Source organism: Furipterus horrens, unplaced genomic scaffold (assembly GCF_987537825.1).
Source record: "Furipterus horrens unplaced genomic scaffold, mFurHor1.1.pri manual_scaffold_1, whole genome shotgun sequence".
NCBI lineage: Eukaryota > Metazoa > Chordata > Mammalia > Chiroptera > Furipteridae > Furipterus > Furipterus horrens.
Genome location: NW_028327171.1, coordinates 145,107,774 through 145,132,617, shown reverse-complemented (window position 1 = coordinate 145,132,617; position 24,844 = coordinate 145,107,774). Strand labels below are relative to the sequence as shown.

The 24,844-nt window shown below is 34.3% G+C and overlaps 1 protein-coding gene across 1 annotated transcript in view; it reads right to left on the bottom strand.

The window, feature by feature from the left end:
* The window catches only part of ACVR2A (activin A receptor type 2A), an 85,456-nt gene that overhangs the window by 11,668 nt on the left and 48,944 nt on the right, over positions 1–24,844 (bottom strand). The window contains exons 2-5 of the mRNA XM_090279584.1: positions 21,832–22,039; positions 16,470–16,579; positions 16,126–16,280; positions 1,067–1,210 (exon numbers count right to left, since the gene is read on the bottom strand). Coding sequence (XP_090135710.1) covers positions 1,067–1,210; positions 16,126–16,280; positions 16,470–16,579; positions 21,832–22,039 — 617 coding nt within the window. The remainder of the gene's footprint in view (positions 1–1,066; positions 1,211–16,125; positions 16,281–16,469; positions 16,580–21,831; positions 22,040–24,844) is intronic.

Below are 24,844 nucleotides of genomic sequence, written 5' to 3'. Positions count from 1 at the left end.
GGAGCCGGAGTCCCTAAGGCGGTTTGACGTTGTAGTCAACACCGGCAACTCCTGCGGCGCACCTGAAGCCAAGCTGTATTGACTCCGTCTTTCCCTTGGACCCTTCAGCTGCGAAGAGAGGGGGGGTCTGCTGCATGGGCAACAGCAGACCCTCCATATCACCCTGCCCAGGCTCTGTAGCTTCAGCTTCACTGGAGCGGACATTCCAGCGTCATCGCAAGATGTCGATTCAACACGGGAGGAGACAGATACCGTGTCACTCCCGAGTCGGACTGCACAGCCATTCTCGGCGGTGCAGTTAGACTCTTAAGAAGCTACACCATCGTCTCTCGAGACGGACGGCTGCCGACGACTGTCTAGATGTGGTGATGAAGCCAGCATCACCCAACCTGGCCAGGACTGCAATCCCATGCTTGGCATGAGCCGCAGAGGTGCATATGTAAGAGAGGGAAAGGAATCAACATAGATCTAGACAAAACATACAATCACTCTGAGGTGCATTAGACCAGGGTTTTATGAGCTCAGTCACCTCTAAAACAAAAATTCAACAGTAAACCAATTATTTGTAGCCTTAATTCGCTGCATTTGAGGTCACCAAACAAAATCTGAAATGATTACACAAACTCTCAAAATAACACAAAAATTTATCAGGTTGGTAATATATTTCCAAATGGCAATTCTGGAACAAAGCACACTACTCTTTCACTATTCTACTTGCTTTTTCTGATTATGTGAATGCGACAGTAAAAGCTAAATACTCAGAACAAATTTTTATTGGAATCCTCATCTTCACTTTGCATTTCTTTAGAATTTTTATTGGCAAAGATCTCCTATATGTTAATTTACTGTAATTCCACCACTCTTAAGAGAATATAATGACGTGTGTACCATGGATTCCATTTCTCAGAGAAGGAAGACATAACAGGGCCAACCACTTGCCCTAGCACCACAAGAACCACCTTAATACACATGGCTTGTGTTTCAGACTGCTTCTGAGTTACAATGACCTAGTGGCCAGTTGCACCTTTAAAAAAATAGAGGCAGATTAGAAAATTAATCAACATACCTGTATTGGAAATATTTTCACAGCTACATATTCATTGAGCAACTGGGCTTTCCAGACACAACCGAATCTTCCCCTTGCTTTCACTTCTAATAACTGCAGTGGCTTCAAACCTAGTAATGGAGAAGGTGGGGGTGGTCCTGGGTCCTACAGATAAACAACAACAACAATATTAAAAAGCAGCACTTGATACATATCATTTTAAATGTGAGGGGGAAAGTGAGTATACTGAGGAATCAATTAACAGAAACAATAAACACAAACAAATGACATTAACTTCAATCTGGCCAAAACTGAGGTTTCAAGCTTTACTATATGATCTATATGATCACAAGGCAAGCAATTTGAATTAAAAGTTTTCATAATAACATTAGCACTGTTGCTATATATGTACAGCAGGAAAAAAAGATCTAAAATCTTTTTTGATCCAGTATCATTAATTTCCCAACTAAGGTCTTCTGTGACCTCTGGGATACTACTAACAGTATTTCAATGGTGTCATCTCATCCAGTGATGACACAGAATGAGCATTTGAAAAGGGCAAGGAACAGCAAATTGTGGCTGTATCTCAAAGAAAACCTCTCCTCAGAATCCCCTACTTTCCTGAATTTGTTTAAATCTTTTCTTTATTAATCTCAGAAATACCCACAGTCATTCTCAAACTCATATATTTATATCAAATATAAAGCACATGAAAGAAATGTCAGTTAACACTGCTGTAGTAAAACTGTTCCATTCACTTTTAATTGTTCGACCTATTAACAATTCCCCTCTTTGTTTACAATTATTTCCCAAAATTGATTACATAAAATTTATTCGTGTTCTGGGTCTGATTGGCAAAGAAGGTACAAATAATAATCCAGAAAGTGAGTGGTCATCATAGTAGATAAGGTATGGTAAAATAAAGAGAACTGTACTGCTACAGTTAATTTTTTCTAACGGAACCAATACAGCATTTAAATAGGAGTACGGCATATACAAAAGACAAGGGAATCCTTCCTATACAAAGCAGAGTGGCAACCCTTTACTGAAAGCATTGTATCAGTTCAATATCTACAAGGAAAAAAAAAGATGTAAAAAGCCTTTTGGAAAGTTTCCAGGAAAAAAAAGGAATAAAAATGTTTGAAGGGCTGCATAATGAGTATTGTAGGGAACAACTAAAATTTTGTGGCTACAGCAACAGACATTATGACACTGGTGGAACATAAGACACTTGAAAATTGTATGTCACCCTTACATCAGTGCATGGCTCTCTGCCTCTCCTCTCCTCTCTTACAAAAAAAGGAAAAATAAATCTCTTCTAATGCCTCAAGACTGTTAATATTCCCTTTAGGCATTATTCAGCCCACTGGTGCCACAAGATTTTTAAAAGTTAACCTAAACATTAGAAGGACTCTCAAGAATAGAAACACTGCAAGGTATTAAAGAGAAAAAAATATTTCTTTTTAAACTAAAGTAGACAATCTTTACAAAATGGTTTCAGAATTCCTATTTTGTTACAGTAAGATAAACTACAAGACTTTCTGTGACTCATTTCAACCTCAGATATTTATTTTTTTAATATCTACAAAAGTTGTTTTTCCATCACACATTCAAAACATGAAAGGTTAGTAGAGCTAAAAAGTGTTTTTGCTTAACAGTGATGAATCAAGGCGATGAGATATAAATCTTACAGAAGTATGGCCCCAAAAGGTATGGTCTGCAGGGGGAGGGGACACAAGAATCTCTGGAAAGATTTTATTAAAAGCATCCCTCCCTACCTCATTCCTTGACTAATCACTTACACTTATAATAGGTAATTCTACTGATAGGAGTTTGTTACTGATGTGAATGTGAAGTTAGGAGGAAAAAGTCAAAAACTATGCTTCTAGAGGCAAAGAAAACTACTCAGTGCTCAAAGTCTAAGAATTACTGGATAAGTGCATAAAAGAATAATTATGCTAACTAATCAAAAAAGTTCAATTTGAAAAACTTTAAATAACTATGAAGTTAAAGTCAATGATCTCCCCTCCTTTAGCGATAAATTTGAAAACTTGAGTTTTCAAAGAAGGGATGCCAGAAACTAAAGTGTACAGATAAGAGCTAAAAGCTGAAGAAAAAATAACCAGGGAAAGGGTAATGTGGCTCTAAACTTAAACACTAAGATTTTTAGTGACTTTTATATAAATTGACTGATAACATCTCTCTAGGTAACATGGCCCATTCTTAGTTTGAAAGAGTACCCATCTACCTGGATATGATTGTATGAATTCACATGTCAAATTAAGACTATGTCAGCAGTTCAAATTATGATTTAATATTAACCTTAATTTTAGGAAAAAAATACAATAATTTTCAATGTTTAGGAAGAAAATCATTGAGTGCTTACTGAATACAGAGATAAATTTCAAAGTTCCCATAAATTTCCAAGGCTCTGTTCAACAAGTTTCTAAGTTACCATTATTTCAGCAAGAAATCTTAGATCACTCTCTTAATAATATTACCATTATATCATAGCCTGAAAAATATAATGTTGTCAAAATTACTTATAGGTAACAAGTTTAAATTAAGGAGAGAGAACACTGGCCAATTTTCAAAGGTGATAAAAAGGGCTACAAAGGTACATTCCTATAGAGCATCTAAACTTTTATAAATGATACATGTTTTTAAATAATACCCTATAATACTTAAAAAGGTAGGGTTCAAAAACAATAACTGTCCAAAGAACTATAACACCAATCAACATACCTTTTGCTTTTTCAATGTAAAATTACTAGAATGTTCTTCTATTTCATACTCTTCAGCTCTTGATTAAACTTTAACTGCATGTCTCACATATCTAACTTTTACTTATTCTATAATCTAATATTAGAAATGATTTTGAGCTTATTACCATTAACATCACTATACTAATTTACCCACCAAAAAAATCCCTCAATAGTTGATTCTAGAAATAAAGATTAATACGTTTAAAGTGTATGAATACCTGGGGAGACAAATTCAGACTTAAACTTCATAATGACAGCAACATTCTAATGTCATCCATAAAACAGGTCTTTGCCCTGCCACACAGGAAAACCACTTTGGGGCAGGGGCAATTATAAAGACTGCAGAATTCCTAAAAATTTTCCCTAAGTCTCCAGTTCTTTTGCAGTATCCATACTTATTTTTGCACAGTTAAAAAGATACGCATTAGAACATGGCTCTGATTATTTCCCTTTCTTTACCTATATGCATGTGAAAGTTATGGCATCGTAAGACATCATGTGATGAAGCAACAAATGACTACAGCTGGAAAAAATGTCCCCCACCCCAACACCACCACTACCTAATAGCATTACTATTAACCAATACTGGAATAAATTATTCGAAGTGAAGAGCTGCAAAGAAGTTTGTGATCATTTTGCTTATTCTGAATTCTCCATCTGAAGGGTGAACTCTAACCTAAGTCTCAAATTTCTACACAGCAGAAGATCAAGTTACACTTCCCTACCTAATCCACCTGCTAAAGAAGTCAAAGATGAAAGAAACTACCTGAAAATACAGCTTTCACATTAAAAGACAATGGATTTGACCAGGAAGTTAGCCCCCCGTCAAAAGTGAACACCAACTGACATTTAAACTAATGATGTGATATAAAAATTAACCAATACAGGGTTTTTAAGACTCAAAATTATTTGAGGCTAAAAATATAGCCATTAGTAACTTCTAATCAACTAAAACTGTTGTTTCTACATTTCATCTCAAATAAGTATAAATATTGTTAACAATCCTTTAAAACCAAAAAATATTACTATGCCAGATCAATCATGTTTTCAATACTAAAAGTAGAAAAAAACTTCATAACATAAATGCATAAACTATAAAGGATGCACAGTAAAGCAACAACAGAAAATCTCTAAGAACAAAATGTTTAGTATGCATCCACAAAAAGTTCCACAACCATAAAACAAACATCAATGCATCTTACCTCTATCATTATATGAAAGGCGTGCTTGTGAAGAAAAAACACAGGCAAAAGAAATTACGATTTATATCCAGAATGAAATGAAAAATGACACATCAGTTACAAAAGTGAAGAAAGGAGAATAATGATTTAGCTTTTTAAAAGTTGGCAATGATCCAATGTGTTATACTTCTAAAATGAGGATTGGGAACACTTTCCTTATAAACAAAGGAAAGTAATATTTAAAAAACAAACAAACATTACCTATCAGATAAAGGGTATTATATAGATGACTCTCGTAGGACCCCAAACTTGTTACCTGACCGAATGGACTTTAAGCCAGTAAACAACTGTTACCTATTTTTCTAAGATGTTGTAGCACCTTAACTATAAAGTAAAAATAATAATAATTATTTAATTAAGACATGCATTGGAATTGACTTCTGGACACCAGAGGGCAGTATTGCCTTTAACAAAAGTAGAAGCAGCACTGAAAAAATTTTATATAGCTAGTTGCTCAGAACACATTCTGAAAGTTATGTTAAAAATCTCTAGAATCTCCTACTTCTTCCTGAACTGCTTCACTCCCCTTTCATGGAAGGCAGTAAAATCATAATAGTGAGAAAGAAAACTGTTTCCAGTGTCTATGTGAATGTGTGCAATACACTGTAACAACATACTAGGGGGGTTGGGGAGAAGAAAACAAGGGAAGACTAAGATCAGAATTGAACAGAAAGAGTGACGAACCAGGCCTATTGCTATTCTACTTCCCCAGCCACATCAACAGTGAAGAAGTCAAGCAGTGGTGGGCCCTGGGAACAAGTGTTCATACATACTTGTCAGTCAGAGGACACGTGTAGAGAACAAGATTTTCATTTTCCCAGTCATTCCAAAATAGGTAAGGGCCCAAATTTAAAATTAAGAGAAATACTGTCACCAGTATAAAGGACGGCTATGAATCTCTCCAACTGATGATTATATTCCCCAGTTTCCAATATTTCTATAGTATCTACAGGGAATAGCAACAAGAAGAAAGATTTGACAACTCATCTGTACCAGTTGCTTAACTAGTTTTTCTTCCTTCTTAATTTTTTCCTGATTGTCATTCAGGATTATTTATAATCCTTTCATCTAAAAGGCTTAGCTAATCCTACTATCAAAACATCTTATCAGTATCCCAGGGTAAAATTCATCTCCTGAAAGAAATTCATGCCACATGAATAACTACAGCTTCCCAAAGTTTAAGCATCTCTCAGGTTTTGTTTTCATACAGGTGCTTTCAGAGATAAACATGGCACTGTAATAACACAGTGTGCAAGTAGGTGCCATTCTTGCATCTTACCAGAAAGTTTACCTTTGCTCAATATACTTCTCAATAAATAAACATTAGAATAAGCTACAGAATGATCCAAACTAAACAAGAGACACCAAGAACAGACTTCAATGTGTAAATCATGCTATAAAACAAAAGGGTCAAAACAAAATCCAAAAAAATAAAGTCACCAAAATAAATAGATTAATTAAAAAGTAAACAAAACAGTCTGGATTCACAACATGAAAAATGAAACTTGAATGTCACTAACTATAACTGAAGATAACACTGAAAACCAAATTAGCACATCAATGTCAATAAGGTTTGCTGAATTAAAAAAAAAAAAAAAAAAAAAAGACAAGGGGAAAAGAAACGAACTGCTGAACATCAGAAATGAAGGAATTAGTACTTCTCCGTTCACTCAACAAATCTTCACTGAGTGCCTAGTTTGATCTAGGCATTGACTACTCAAGCTCTCATGATGCTCACCGTAATGCAAGGAAGAAACACTAGTCAAAGATTATACTAATAAATGCATAATTATAAAATAAGAGCAAGAAAAAAATTCACTACTTTGTGTTCCTTTAAAAAGAAACCTGACTTAAACTGGCAAGTTAAATAAGAGATCTACCTGTGGAGAGGATCTTTATGCAATTGTTTAAATGAGAAATGGAATAAGTACTAGAGGGGGAAGATAGAGTACAAAAAACAGTATTGGGACCCATCCTAGAGTTCTGACTTGTGCAACCAAGTGGTTACTGGTTCCATTTACTGAGAACCAGGTTTCACAGAGGTCACTACCTGTGAATGTTAAAGTGTTTGGAGACACCTAGATGGAGATATTCAGTAGCCAGTTTGATATACAAAACTGGAATACAAAGGAATTCTTTCTAGAAATACAGATTTTGGTTCATTTATATACTATAAATAAATATATGATATATAACATTCATTTCCCCCTATTTTAACTATTCTGATACCACTTTACAACTCTTTAGAACTATCAAGAAGAATTAAGGACCCCCTACCCAAAGTACTAAATACTAAATACATCTTCTCTTAGTCATCTATTTATCTTACATTCTAAGAAATTTCACAATTGCTAATTATAAAAAAGAGTATTGCCAAGCAGAAAGAAATAGAATCTATAAAGAAATAACACAGTGTGTGTATCAGGACAAATGTTTCTGGGCTAGAGAAAGAAAGACATTTATACATTAATAGATTCAATAATATTGATACTGTCAGATGCACAACCATGATTCCATCCAATTAGAGCTTCAAAATTCTTTTGTGATATATCAACTCCTACTTCTCTCATCTAATTCCTCCTGAAAGCAGAGCAAAGACAAACCAAGGTACTGAAATCAGGATTCTGAACATGTCCCTAAGAAGTTGTCAGCTCCTTAGGGTAGCGAGCACTGAGATTAAACGTCTGGAAGAGATGTAGGCATACCCATTCTCCTTTTGGTTGCTGCTCAAAACGTCAGGTTTATCACTGGTACAGAAAAAATGTGTATTGTTATTTACTTCAGCACTTGTTTTCTGCAAGTAAGGATGAAAAAAGGAAAAGGACCATGCTATGGATTAATAACTTGTGATGTGGTTAAGTGGTTATGTTTAGCTATCAGTCTATATACACTCACTATAAAAACTACTTTTAAATGTTATTCATGTTTTCTGATCCTTACCCTTATTCTATTTGCTTTTTCTGGACCCCACATAATTATTTATAGAATAAGCCATTCAATTAAATTTACTTCAATGACTAGTAATCCTTGCATGTAATTGCCCAGGCTGTGCCACTCAGCAGACTGACACTAGGCCAAGACACTTCATCTCTCTATGCCTTAACTTTCTTATGCTGTAAAATGGACTTAAAACAGAACCTACATCACGAGGTGTTGAAAGGTTAAATGAGTTACTATGTATACACTGCTCTGTATAGTACTTGATAGTCAAAATGAAATCTTTTATTACACTAAATTAATTTCAAAGTATTGACATACATATCTACAATGGTTTTAATAACAATGAACCATTTTGAGTACAATTTTGAAGTTTTTACTCTGTTAGCAATAACAGCTAACACTTCTTGAGTACTTGACATTAGCTAAGCATCCCAGATGTGGCTCTTCTCCGATCACTACACAATTGGAATAAGATATTCCTCCTCCTTTCTTCCATCTTGGCCCAAAATTATTGAAGCAACACCTTTCTTATTCTCTATACCCTTCATTTCCAAGCTGTAAAGTCAAACAACCAGCCAACCAACCTACTTTTAGCTCACCTACATATTAATTGTGAGACCCATACCAGCCAGGACTGTAGGTGCTCCTTTCCACTAGACATCCAGCAGGGGCCTGGCACACCACAGGCACTCAAACATCAGGTGAACAGTTGAGCAAAAACAAAACAAACAAACTTGAATACCTCCTAGCCTACCTGATACAAGCAACTTTCACTAACAAAAGGACTTTTTCATTTTTACAATCTCAAATTAATAGAAAAAAATTCAACAGCAATGAAGTAGTTAGGAATGAAGAAACAGATCTAGGATGAGGTCCAGGAAATCAAGAACAGAGAAAAGCAATTTTAATTCTTCCTACTACCATCTCCTTACCAGATAAGGAGAAATAATGTACTCTGGTCTACATGCATCAGTCCCATTTGTAAACTGGCAGACTGGGCTCTCTACAGGCCAAAGGAGAACTAAACTCAAAATTTTTAAATTTAAATGAAAGTCAGTTTTAGAAATAAGGTGTTTTGATCATTTTAATGTGCAGCTTTAATTTAAGTTTTTGATAAACTTTTCCCCCTTCTTTCCTTCCCTTCCTTTTTGCTTTTGAACATAGGATTTGAGCCAATCTCCAAGTGGATCTATCTCCGCCTTTCTAAGTGAAACAACTCACATATGCCTAATGAGACTAATTTTTTGTCAAGCTCCATGTCAGTGGGTCATTTATGACACTTCTCCCACCATTAGTCTAGAAGTATATATAAAAGTAAGTTATAATTTAGGTTACCAACACAAAACTAATTACATACAAAAATGGAACACGAAGGAAGAGACGTTTGTAATAGCCCTATACTATCTCTTAGGAATATACAAAAAAATAAAAAAATATGCTTAGGGGTAAGACAATAGCATTATATCGCCATGTTTTATGCATGCTAAAATAATAAAGTGAAAACATTTGTGGAATGTAGGTTCCAGCTCTCAGCAGAAAACTTACACAAACTCTAAGCTAATAAAACAAATTTTGGTATTTTAAGAGCAAACATTAAAGTTCCACTAAATTTCACTTAAAAACACATCACAATCAAAATGAGATCAACTAGGAGTACTGAGCTGAAAAGCTATCCTCAGTATATATTGTGGAATAACATTTACAGTTTATAAATGAGACAAAAATGTATATACTCAAACAAATGAGATTCGAGAAAGGTGTCAAAGGATACACCAACCTATTAGAATTGATTATTTCAGAAAAGTGATTTAAAAAAAGAAAAGCAAATGATTCTCTCCCCTTTTGGGGGGGACACACTTCTATCTGTATAATGTGTCTTGTTACAGCAAGCAAGCACTTATTTTAAACAGAAGAGAATTTTTAAAAGAGAAAGTGAACAATATAGAAAAAGCAAGTTATGTGTTTATAAACTCCAAGCCTATTTCAAGATGTGCTTCTACAGATGTAATATTTATTTTGCAAGTATTACTTATTTAGTACATTAAATACTTAATTAAATTTAGTAAATTTCCCTTGTATCCTTCCCAAAGAAATAACATATTTCCCTAAACTGACTTGGTTGAAGGATGATATGCTGCCCTTTCAGTATCTTATTACTTTTAAATGGGTACATATTTAGAGTCATGTTCAACAGGAAAATCCTACAAAAAGCATTTCACAGTTGGCTTGGTTTCTCAGTGGATGGTAATTTTACATAGCATGAAATGACAACCTATGATTACTTTAATATTAAGGTCAACAGGATTATTCTGTCTGGCCAACCAGGTATCTCAAACATCTGAAAGCCTTATCATACCAAAACCTAGACAAAATGTTGTAAGAACTGAAGAGACCGATGTCATTTAAAAAGGATTAATGTTGTAATACTATAGTGCTGTTTATATAGCCTTTAAAAATTTAACAAGCTAACTTCATACCTTTTTAAAGGCAGGTAACTTCTAGCCCCTAAAATGCATTTTCTTATCAAGTGGTATTTTTTATCAGTACAAATATAGATCTCATAAGCAGGAAACTTAAGTTCACATATGGTTATGAAAGTGTTGCAAATGATTTTATTGAAAGTATATTAACTCTAACCACAATAAGACTTTTTAATAATAGAGTGAATGCATCAATTCCCTCATACTCGTGACTCACTGGCACTAGAAAAACCAGTTTGTGTTTGGTTTACTCACTACAGATTATAAGAGCATCTCCCTACATGTGGAAAGACAGTTTCAACACAGGCCAAAGAAAAGTGACCTAGGTGATACAAATTAAAAGGATGTTTTAATAGAAGGGGGAAAAAAAAAAAGAATAATGGCATTTTCTTATAAAAGCCAGGAATACTTCAACTTATTTTACCCCCAAGAAATAATGTCTCAAAATTCATCTTAAAGCAAAGCCCTCAGGTCCCTAAATGTTTGTTAAATGAATCCCAGGGCATACTGCATTATCACCTTAGTATAACTCTAAATGCAACAAAGTCAATTCAGCAGTTCATCACTTACAGAATAGTTATTACATACAAACACTGTGTGAAATACACTAGTGACTCAAACACACCTTGTCTTCAAGGAGCTTAAAATCTAAAGTGGGAGAATGAAACATGTACACAAATGACTACAGACTTTCTCAATTGGGGTCACTCATTTGAATCGCAGGAGACTGAAACTGACTTGAGCGCTATTTTCTCAATTCTTTCAAGGATAGTGCATAATTAATACCATTCTAGATGGGTATGATGGATGGGTTAGGTTGTAATAGGAGAAAAGAATCAAAAGGCACACAGAGTATGGAAGCAGAAGCATGTCATGCTCCAAACTTTGCATATTTTGCTGTCAATCACTTGAGAACTCTCAAATATTTTTAAGCACAGAAGTAACATAATCAAACAAATAAAATCCTATTCTACAGCATTAATACAAATGAGAGAAAACTGGAAGCAGGAAGACCAGTTATGAGATTACAGAGATAATCTTAGACTCAGATGTCACGATGTCTTGAGCTACAACAGGATCAAAAAGGATGAACAGGGGAATGAACAGGACTTTGTAAAGGACAGGGCCAAGAACAGAAGTGCTCGTCTCCAAGGCTCTCATTCAGGGTGAATGGAAGACAGTGATGCCACAAAACAATGTTATGAAACCAGTAGATATAGATTATAAAGAAAAATTAATGGCTCCATTTTTTTCTTTTTATGAAAAGGCCTTTCACTATGCTAGATTTATTTTAGAGCAAATATTTTTTATTGTTTAGTAAGAACCATAATTAAAGACCATATTTTAAAGAGCATGTATATCTCTGTATCACTTCTTCAGAATAAAATACTAATAAAACCAGAATAAATTCTAAACTTTATATCATAAAGAATCCTACCATTTAACTGCCAAAACCAGCTTAATAAGAGGATACATCAATATGTGAACATTATCTTAGTCCTCTGGATGCCCCATAGAATTGATCTTTTTTCCCTCAAGGAGAATAAAACACTGAGATCAGACCAATGAATGAGCACACTATAAGTAACTTTATCAGCACAGATTCTTGCTCTGCTGAGAATCACTATAAATCTACAAGTATAGTTCTTATTGCAGGAATGACTCATCAACAAGGTACTGTATCATCATAATAAGAAATCATCACTAACATCTTACAATAGACCAGATAATCCACAAACCAGCCTTTAGCCAAAATTCTAAGGAAAAGTTCCCCTAAGAAAAGGAATGCTATATTTTACGTCATTGTCTGAAAGTGCCCTGGCTGGTTTAGCTCAGTGGATTGAGCGTCGGCCTGCGAGCTAAGTGTCGCTGGTTCGATCTTCCAGTCAGGGTACATCAGAGAAGGAAAACTCTGACTCCAAAAAACCTTCGCTGCCTTGCGGCATACCTCTTCAGGGGAAAGGCTAAGGGAGTAAACCCCGACAGAAAATCCGGAGCCGGAGTCCCTAAGGCGGTTTGACGTTGTAGTCAACACCGGCAACTCCTGCGGCGCACCTGAACCCAAGCTGTATCGACTCCGTCTTTCCCTTGGACCCTTCAGCTGCGAAGAGAGGGGGGGTCTGCTGCATGGGCAACAGCAGACCCTCCATATCACCCTGCCCAGGCTCTGTAGCTTCAGCGTCATCGCAAGATGTCAATTCAACACAGGAGGAGACAGATACCATGTCACTCCCGAGTCGGACTGCACAGCCATTCTCGGCGGTGCAGATAGACTCTGAAGAAGCTACACCATCGTCTCTTGAGACGGACGGCTGCCGACGACGATGTCTGAAAGTGTTTAAAGAATTTAGAGAAAGAATGTTCCAGAAATCCACAAGAATGTAAGATATTTTCCTAACTGGTCTTGGAATTAAACTTGGAATAGGGGGACATGAATATGGGATGAAATAAAGAAGTCACCGTACAATTTCAAATGTGTGGCATGTCTCCCCTACCTACTTCTATCCCTCAGAAAAGTCTTGAATACCAGCTAGGCACTAGTACCATCAACTCAGATACATAGGAATCTATACCTACAACCCAATCGAAGTTCATAAAACCTATTCAAAAATGTGCTAAAAAAATTTTTTAATGGAAAACACATAAACATGAGTTTCTATGTATCTATGACTTATTTCTTTTCCCTTTTGTCCTGTTGGAAATGATGTGATCACATTATTGCTCATTTTAGTAGTCAAATTATTCAACATCCAAAACTAGAAAAATAACAGCCTGCAGAATGAATTTGAGATGGCAGGGATGTTTATTGAATTATCTGAAAAATGTGAGGCAGTTGCTCTGTAGAAAAAGAGAAGCAGAACAGTGTAAGCCATAAGAGCAATGCTTTAGCTCTCAAGAGTCCTTGGTTTAGATTTCAGTTCTGATACTTGTGAGTTTTGCTATGTTTCAATTTCTTTATCTATAAAACGGGGATTATACAATACTATGTGAACAAACCTGTGAGGTAAAATTAAATCAGTGCTTTCCACACCTGGCTGGTCACCAAAATCACCTGGAAAACTTATTAAAACTACAATATGCCAGGCCCCATTCTATACTTTCAGTGATTGGTCCAGGAATTTGTATTTTTTTAACAAATTCTAAAGATGATCCTCAAACAGTAGTCATAATTTGGAAATCATGGGGAAAATTTTTTGTATTTTATATATATTGTGTGTGTATATATATATATAAAAGATTTTATTTATTTATTTTTAAGAGAGGGAAGGGAGGGAAAAAAAAGAGGGAAAAAAAACATTGATATGAGAGAGAAACATCAATCAGTTGCCTTTTTGTACACGTGCCCAGACTGGAGACTAAACCCAACCAGGGACCAAACCCGCAACTCAGGCATATGCTCTGACTCATTGAACTGGTGACCTTTAACTTTGTGGGACAATGCCCAATCAACTGAACCACACCGGTCAAGGTTATTTTATATATTTTTACATATTCTTATCTAATTTATACATTTTTACATACATATAACTAAACAAAATTCTGGTGTACTCTAAATGTTCAGTAAATGCTTGATGTAACTTTCAGTAATTATTTTAAAATAGATAAAACTAACTATTTTGTAACAAGGTGGTCCCTAAGTAGTCTGCAGAACTAGTTTTTATAACCTCTCACCAAAAATGAGACTGAGAGTATGGCACTATCCTTTCTGAGACATTGTGAAAGCTGACATAAACAAAATTCCACACTGATGACAATGCTCCTTTTCCACAACATAGTTTATGACAGAACAAAAGCATAAGGTCAGGCATGTCTTGTATTTTTAATTACAAAGCTTGACCATTCCAGGTCATTTCATCAAAAATCCTTCAAACTCATTCTTTTATTTTTCAGTTCATACAATTTATCCGAATGCACCATGAAAACAATGCAAGTACTAAATAAGTGTGTACAATAACATTAACCATGCCAACAAATAACTAAAACCCACAGAGATAGTTACTACTGAAGATCCCTGGTTCTTAGTTATTAATAATAGCTGCATCTTTCCTCTTTTAAAAGTCTAAACCTTTTAATTAGCATTTCTAAATAAAGTAGCCTCCTATATGATATCTAGCCCTTTATAAACATACCACCATACAACCACACTTTTGTATCAATATTATATAAAACCAATGCTACCTATAAGATTACATTATTATTCTAAGAGTTCTACTAAGAAACAACAAACCTGCCTTTAAATGTAAGTTTCCAGTTTGTTTCTCTCATACTACAAATATAAGGTACATTCGAACACTACTATAGTTCTAAATATAAATGTTCTCTCTTCTAAATGTAGGTGTTTATTATTAGAATAGTTACTACCAACAGAAGGTAAAGTGCATCATCCTATGGCCTTTTGGAGTAAACTACATATACTTACTGGACATATAAACTACATATATTTATTTGAAAATGCTTTTGAGAGATGATATTAATATACCCATAATTTAGTTACTACTGTTTAAAAGTTAAAATATTCCAGCTGTACAAAATAGTGTGTTTACCTAATTGAATAAGGTATTCTGCCTTCAGGTTTATTTCTCCATATACACATCTCACAAAGATTATGGGGATCAATGATCTAATGCTAACGGATTGTTGTAAGTCCTGAGGAAAAAGTATGTTATGTAAATAAAGCTTAAAGGGAAGATGTTGTTTCGGTCATCAAATTATAGGACTATAACATTTTCTTCTATCAAGTTTTAACCATTAATCCTACTGGCGTTAGAGAAACAAAGTTAAACAAAGAAATCCAGAGTAATCTGGATTTACAAGTAATCTGATCTTAAGACTGAAAAGAAACACAGTAAAAACTAGAGATTAAAAATGTCTCGAGCAAGTATAACCAAAAGTTATCACCTTTCCTCAGTCTGTAGAATATCAACTACTTCTATTAAAAGTCCTTGTAAAGCACTGGACCAGAGCCAACTGTCTACATGATAGAGAATGAGAAAAGTTCCACGCATTTAATCTGACTACCTACCACACCTATATTTTCAGGTATAAATGGGCTTGGGGAAGTGAGAATCAAGGGCATTAAAAAAGTTTTTGCTGAAAACAAAACATATATACCAACAACACATGATGGGAAATGCACTCTCCTACTCCTTTTCCTTAAAACAACATTTTTTAATGGATGTATTGTCCTGAAGCCCTTGTGAAGCCTCTTTTTCATACATTCTTGGTTACCTTACTGGGTCCCTCCCCATGGTTAAAGGATATTTTGGCAAGTAGTCTTGAAAAAGGCACAAAAATTTAGGAATGGAGGAGAGAATGGAAGGGAAAGAAAGGGTTACGTTTTCTCTCCTCCATCATCAATTACTTCTCAGAAACAAAGCATGGTAGATCTCAAGTACTGCAAGGACAGTAAAACTCTCCCACGAACAGGGATGTAATAGCCTTCAATCTAGTCTACCTCAAAACTGAACTGAGAAAAGTTCAGGACATAACAAATTAATATGTTTGCAAAATTAGCTATAGTTTCCATGACGATAAACATTCAACAATTAACACCAAAGGAAAATGAATTATAACAATCTGGTAGGTTTTACCGCACTAATCATCCTTTAAAATATACAATTTAAAATAACACAAAGTACAAGACAATAACTTACTTGAGTTGGAACAAGTACTGGAGGGTAGGCCATCTTATGATGCCTATACACCCAATATGCACAAATGACAATTCCCGCAATTAACATAAGTGGCACCAGGGAATAGAGCAAGATGTTGTAATATGGTGGCTTAGGTGTAACTGGATTTGAAGTAGCTGTGGAAGGGGAAGAAAGAAACAATCCAAATTGGTCTAAAAACTACAACAAATATGGATAATAGGATCAAATTCCAGGAGAAAAATAAAGAGTAGGAGAGGCAGGAGTAAATTATTCCATCAACATGATTATGCTTTGTTTTCAATCTACTAAACAGATCTATCTATGCATTTTCCCTGTGAACTTACGTTGTGTGACTTCCATCTCCGGAAAATAAGAAAACCTTTCGTTACACATATTGCCCTCACAGCAACAAAAATATACTTCAGGGCTATCTTTTCTTTCTATACATTCAGTCCTGTAAACAAAAGAGGAATAAGTAAAATTAACATTGTTATACTGAATCTACAATAGGTGTTTTTCTAAAGTTGTTCTCAGAGATAAAATAATAAGACATTTATAGTCAACTTCAAGGTTTTATTAATACCCAATGATCAATTCTTAAAGTCCAAAACTGTTCCTAAAATCCCGTTACTAAATCTCATCAGAATAAAATCAACAGCTGATTTTATAACAATCACATAGGCTGCTTCAGACTGTTGCTTTAATTTGGTTTTTGTTGTTTGTTTAATTATTAGAAAACTTAAAAGAGAAAACATAAGCCAATGAAGTAATTTGGTCAAGGAGTGCTTTTTCTCACAAGAAATACAGCTTTCCCATTTCAGGAATACAAAAGCTGAATATTATATATAAAATTATATGTGTGTACATATAAATATACATACAAAGGGGACCCCCCCCCAAAAAAATGGAATTATCTTCAGAAGGGTGAGCCCCTTGTAGCACAGGTTTCCCCAAGTAGGTGAGTGTTCTAGGAACCCATCTGTATCAGTGTACTAGCTGGTGTTGTTGTGAGAGGCTGTGTTTGGCTTCAATGAGTTTTTTTTTAACACTCTATCAATGTGTTTTCCCATTTCATGATGGGTGATTTATGAGTGCACCTGCCCACACCATACTGAGTGTTCAGCAGTTTTTAACAAAAAACAGCATGACCCCTATGCCCCACCCTTCCTATTCACCCAATCTCACCCCCAGTGACATTTTTTTTGTTTTCCTGGATGAAAAAAGTCCTAAAGGGAAACGTTTTGCTGATGGGAGGAGGTGAAACAAGAAACAGCAGAAGCACTAAAAGGCATCAAAATTGACAAGTTCAAAAACTGTTTTGAGCATGGAAAAAAACGTCTTGAGAGCTGTATTGCATCAAATGGAGAGCACTTTGAAGGTGACTGTAGTTTAAACATGTAAGAATTCACAAATTTTTATAAATAAAGTCCAGGGTCCTCCTGCATACACACACACACAAACACAAATATAAAATGTTGCAAGTTCCTATCTCTAAGCAGAACATATCTCAATATCAGAGACCCAAACTAGGTTTTGGGAATTAAGTGTCATTTTCAGTAGCAGTAGATTTAAGTTCCCTGAACACAATGAACAGGGTTCAGATAAGCAATAAGAACAATATGTAACTACATATTGAACCTAGTAACTCAAGAAACAATTCAAGTTAGGTTGCTCTGAGAGCAAGGGAGAGGCAGCCCTCTAAATAGGAACTAAGTTGCTGAAAAAATAGGGATTTAGCCTCTAGAACAAATCCTAATCAACTACTAAGAAAGAGCTATACCATAGTCCCCCAACCCTTATCCGCAGGGGGATAAGTTCCAAGAGCCAGTGGATACTTGAAACCAAGGATAGTACCGAACCCTACATATACTATGTTTTTTCTTATATATTCATACTTAGGATAAAGTTTAATTTATAAGTTAGGTACTATATGAGATTAATAACAACTAATAATAAAATAGAACAAGTAAAAAAATACTGTAGTATTATAAACGTGGCCTCTCTCTCTCTCTGATAACTGATCCAATAACCACGACAACTACTAAATGACTAATGGGCAGGTGGTGTATACAGCATGCATATGCTGGACAAGGGGATGATTCCAGTTCCAGGGAAACAGCACAAGATTCATCACAACACCCAGAATAATGCAAAATTTACAACTTGTGAATTGTTTATTTCTGGAATTCCCCATTTTTGCATCAAAAGAATTACACTCTTAATTCCCACAGGTAACTGAAATCACAGGAAGCAAAACTGAAGCTAAGGAGGGGCTAGTGTACCTATTTTTAATTAAAAGAACATCAAACATTTAAATATTTCTAACAAACATCAGGTAGAATTAAAGACATGTGTTACAAATAAACTGAGAACTTTAATAATGATTGTTAGAATAATAAGGCTGAATTTAATTTTAAAATGAAAAGCTCAAGATATTTCAGGGGGAATGCAGTTTAAAAAAATTAAATTTTAAAATAAAGTCTATACCAATATCTACTTTGCAGAAAGTAAAAAATTAAAGCTGAATTTTTAACACTTTATAAAAAGAAATGTACATATAAATTCAAATTTTAATATTTAGAATCATGCCTCAAATTATAGGGGGTTAATTAACCTAGCCTAATTACTTTCTGCCATCCAATTTCATTCTTACTACTTTTCCTCCACATTTTCACATTCCTTGAATCTTCTTTTTCTTTCTCCTACTTCTCTTACTATCTTTAATATCTGTTTTTTAAGCAAATTCAGAGCAAAAAACAAAAATTTACATACTTTTAAACTGGCACTTAATCCCCAGAAACAGAGTTGGTGTAGTTATTATCACTGTAAGAACAACTATTTTCATAGAACAACCCACACCCCATTAATGAGAAAAGTTCAACCTCTAGCAATACTGGTTTTAGGTGAGAAACACATTATCTTTTTATTACAAAAAGAACAGGAATCCCTGATTTCAACTGATTAATAAAAAGTAGTTTTGGATAAAGATTCCCAAATCTAATATTCCCCCAACTTCTTCCTACCTACCTTTAAAAAATTTTTATTTAATTTATTGATTTGAGAGAGAGAGGAAGGAAGACAGGGAGAGAAACACTGATTTGCTGTTCCATTCATTTATGCAGTCATTGGTTGATTCTTGAATGTGCCCCAACTGGGGATCAAACCCACAACCTTGCCATATCAGGACGACACTCGAACCAACTAAGCTACCTGGCCAGGGCCTACCTACATTTGTTTGTTTGTTTGTTTGTTTGTTTTTAATTGAGATATAACTGACATATAACACTGTATATTATTCAACTATACAGCGTAATAGTATGATATTTGTATATACTGTGAAATGATCACCACAATAAGTCTAGCTAACATCCATCACCAAACAACTACAATTTTTTTTCCCTTGTGATGACAACTTGTAAGATCTACTCATCTAGCAACTTTCAAATACACAATTCAGTATTAACTATAGTCACAATACTGTACATTCATTCCAAGGACTAATTTGTTTTATAACTGTAAATTTGCATCTTTCCTCCCACTTTACCTGTTTCACCCACCCCTTACACTAAGCCTGTGACAACCACCAATGGCTGGTTCTCTGTATCTGTATTTTTTTTAATTCCATATATAAATGACATCATACAGTATTTGTTTTTCTCTGACTTTCTGACTTATTTCACTTAGCATAATACCATCAAGGTCTATCCATGTGATTTCAAAGAGCAAGATTTCCTTTGGCTTATGACTGATTTATATACACACAATAGAATATATTTTTATATATTATATAAATATGTATTATATAATATACACACACATATTCTGTATCCATTCATCCATTGATGGACAGTTAGGATTGCTTCCCCATTTTTGCTATTGTAAATAATGCTGCAATAAACATAAAGATGCAGATATATCTTTTTGAGTTGGTGTTTTCATTTTCAGATAAATTTCCATAAGTGGAATTGCTGGATCATTTGGTACTTCTATTTTTAATTTTTAAGGAACCTCCATACTGTTTTCTTAGTGGCCCTACTTACTTTTCATATAGCAAGTATCACTTAATGATCACCTCTGTTAAAAGAGGCTAATAATTGAAAAGCATAAATGTATAATTATAGAGAAATAATCCCTGGAAAATTCACAAATTTAGAAGTATACCCTAAATACTAAATAAACACCTAAATGACTTCATCTCTCATAAAAAGTGGAGCTAATTCAATTTCTATGGTCTTATTCAATACATTTTGCTATTAATCACATATAGCCAATCACCTGCAGATGCATGGTAATCCAATGAGGCACCTGAAAGCAGATCAGGAAGTTTCTACTGTTCTATGATTATATGAGTTTTTGACTCCAAGAAGTCTGGTTATCTAGGATATTGCAGCCTCTGCCAGTCATCAGCACCTGCCCCCAGTGAAAATCCTGTGGCCCTGGCAGTTTAAGTGGTCAGCCTAACATCTATGTGACTCCTTACAGAAAGATCACGGGTAGTCAATTACATGTCCATTGTATTTCATTCCCAGTACAGAATAAAACAATTTAAGCAAGGTCTTTTAAATAAAATGTAGCTTTCTGTGAGGACTGTGTTAGTTCTGATATAATTCTGAATGTCAAGTTAAAATGTCTCTTGGGGTAACGAACAAAGGTCTACTTTGCAAGAAAAAAAAGAGTAAAAAATGTAGTAGGACCCATTTCTTTCAGACACATAAAGAAGAAAACTAAAAGGAAATTAAATACCGTGATTAAGCTCAGTTTCCTTGAGAACAGATTTTCAACAGATATACTGTCTTTTAAAGCAAGTTTAAAATCCTTTTTCCTTGAAATTGGCATTTTAAAAATGTTTATAATCCTAACAATATAAAGAAGGAAATATTTCTAATCTATTGAGTTGGTCAAAAAGTCTGTATAGTTTTTTTTCTGTAAAATAAAAGACACATTTTTCATTTTCACCAGTAACTTTTATTGATTTGGATGTGTTGAGTATGTCGGCTATTTCCCATTATTGGTTCTAGTGGGTAGAGGCCAGGGGTGCTCCTAAACATCTTCCAATGCATAAGACAGCCCCACAGCAAAGAATTATTTGGCCAAAACGTCAATAGTACCAAGAAACTTTGCAAACCACTTCTGACACATTCGATCAGTCACAGCACCTTCTCCATACACCACACCTCTTTTTTTTTTTTTTTTTTTTTTTAAATTTCAGGTACGCTTTTACCTTTCTTGAAGCATAAAGCATAATATGCTGAAAATGTTGTGTACTTTTTCCAATCTTTAATATTAAAATGGCTACAGAAAAATTCACCAATTTTGATAAGTATTTTTTAAATGCATGCTGATATGACAGCTGTCAAAATAGAATAAAAAAAATTGTTTGAATGAAGTTAAAAACAACTAAGTGGTACTAGAGCCATCTTATGGAGAAAAAAACAAATGAACTTTTTAGCCAACCCAATATATTTCTTACTACTTGGTCAAATGTTCAAAGCATATCAAAGATAAAACATAAACATGTCATACTTATTTTATTACTTTAAATATATATCTTGTCATTAGAGCATGTTATAATGGTTTTCATAATCTCATATTTTTAAAAAGGGGAGAAATAAAATAAAAGTCCACATATTGATCTTTCCCCTTTAAAAAGGGTTGTGGTGGTGAAAATTATTCAACACTATCACACAAAATGAAATGTTTCCCTACCTGTCATAGCAGTTGATATCATCGAGCCAGCAGCCCTGTTTCACTATTTCAATGGAACCAGAAATATTCTTCCAGGTAGCAAAACAATGTCGCCGTTTATCTTTGTCACCATAACAGGGTTCAACACCAGTTCGATTGGTTTTATCTCTTTCCCAATTAGCATTATAGAAAATACACTCCTGAGTTTCGGATCTACCAAGTATAGCACCTGTAAGATAATAAAACAACAACTTAATATAACTGCATTGGTTCTTAAAATAAGAGATTTGTCTCTCAAGATACTAACTTCAGGTGTTCCAGAAATGTCAATAATTGACTGTCCTCCTAGTGTTATACCATAGGGCTTAGGTTTCCAGGTCACTCATTGCACTTTAAGAATAATATAGATAATAATGGAAAGTGAGTACATATATCACAGACTTCTCTGGAAAAGACAAGTTTCACTTTACTAAAGAATGTCCTTGATAAAAAGCATTAAAATTATTAATTTTATTAAATCTTAACCTTTGGGTACATTTCAACATTCTGTGTGACAAAGTATGAACTAAGCAAAAGCACTTCTGCTGCATACTAAAAATGGTTGCCTCAAGAAAAAGCTCTTGCATGACTAAGTTGCAAACTAAACCAACCACATTTACTCAGACTTGGAAATCTGGCAGATGTGGTCTCAAAAATGAACCAAGTAAACCTGTTGCTTCACGAATAACAAATGACAGTATGCATCGCCAATGACAAAATTTGAGTTTTCACACAAAATTAAGAATTTTGGAAAATTTGTCTCCCCCACCATTAGAATGACACCTTCCCAATACTTAAAGAACTTTCTGACAATATCAATGATAATTTTAACAAATGTTACATTTAAATATTGAATACTAAAATGTGTATTCACAAGGTCCATATTCACGTGGTCTGTATCACAAGGTCTATATAACTGAGAGAACCATTACTTTTCAAATGAATTATGTGTGACGTTACAAATGCATTCAAGGAAAAATAATCTATTCAATGTTCAAGATAGCCCAATACATTTTAATGTTACAGAAGACAAGAAGTTTATTAATGATTTCAGATTCTGCCCTGTAACTAACTTTAAAGAAATTATCTTTTGTCTTTTATGTAAAAGAGAACAAAAAGACCCAAAATAATTCTGAAAAAGAGGTACAGAAGAGAATTCATACTATTTCTTTTTAAGATTTGCTATAAAGCTTCAGCAGTTATGACAGTGGTCTCAGTGAGAAGACAGACACATGCACCAATGGGACAGAACAGAGAATCCAGAAACAGACCTGCATAAATATGGTCAATTGATATACAGCAAAGATGCCAATAAACTCCAATAGAGAAAACAAAGTCTTTTCAACACTGATGCTGGAACAATTAGGCATCTACACACACACACACACAAATCTCAACTCATACCTCACACAATATACAAAAATTAATTCTAAGCATACCATAGAACTAAGTGAAATTTGAAACTAAGAGACTTCTAGGAGAAAATAGGTGAAAAATCTTTGGTACACTATATTATAAGATTTCTTAGAACACGAAACACATGAACTATTTTAAAAAACTGGTAAACTGAACTCCATTCAAATAACACTTCTTTTCGAAAGTTAAGGGAAAAAAAAGTCACAGACTGTGAGAAAATATTTGCAAATTATCTAAAATAGAACTGATATTCAGCATATAGAAAGGCCTCTCATAACTCAATAAGAAAACATACTACCCAGTTTCTAAAAAATGATAAAAGGTTCAAATAGATGCTTTGCTAAAGAGACAGGAATGAAAAATGCTACATGAAAAGATACTCGATATCACTGATCATTAGGAAAATGCAAAAACTAAATCTAATATTAATTACAGAAACAAAAACAGACAATCTCAAGTGTTGATAAATACGTAGAACAACTGGGTGGATCTTTCACACAATGGAAGTAGAAATACAAAATGGTCCAGCCATTCTGGAAAAGTCAGACATACACCTACCATACAACCTAGTGACAGTATGCCTAAGTATTTATTTACTCAAGAAATAAAAATATAAGTCCATGAAAAGATATGCTGTGTTTTGGAATCCTTTATATGTTTGAATGCCCTTTTGTAGGCCCTGGGAATGAGTAGCTGAAAAGCACACTGGGGTGATATATGTTTTACATATATCTTGGTGTGTATGTGTGTATTTTGGAGGGGGGAGGGCAAAGACCCACTGGTAATCTTATGTTCCTTCTTAATTAAATTAAGTGCCACTGGCTTAGTAGACTGTGACTTGAACTTGGAACTTAGTTCACAAACTGTGTCCTTGCACAAGTTACCAAACCTTTTACTACCTTCTTTACACATGTGATTCAACTTCCACAGTAATTCCATAACTAATATTATAAATAATTTTAGTTTCATAATTCACAATCAGCCTAATTATAGTAAATCAGTAAACCTAATAAAAAAAAAATCCAGTATCAGACTTAAATTAGATATTATTCTATTTACAAAGAACTACCTGTGCATTAGTGACTAGTACTTACCATTGATTTTCCTATCCTTAAAAAAAAAAAGAAAAAGCAGTACAAAAGATCTGAAATTTGATAGACCATTTGGCCATACAAAAGGCCTGAAAAAGTCATATTCAAATATAAAATACTCCTCCTTTGAGGAAAAAGTATATTTTATCTAATGTAACCAGATCTGTGGACAATGAAGACTTTGTTTGTTAAAAGCATAAAGTACTAAAATAATACACCAACACTAATTTTACACAATCTCTTCCAAAAACAGAAGAGGGATTACATACTCCACAACTAATTTTATGAGACCAGTATTACCTTAATACCAAAAACAAAGATTGTACAAAAAAAGAAATACAGAGTAGTATCTCTCATTAACTTAGATGGAACAGTCATCAACAGAATTTTAGCAAACAGAATGCAACAATGTATTGTTTTTTGAATAATACACTCCAGCCCTGGCTGGTGTGGCTCAGTGGATTGAGTGCCAGCCTGTGAACCAAAGG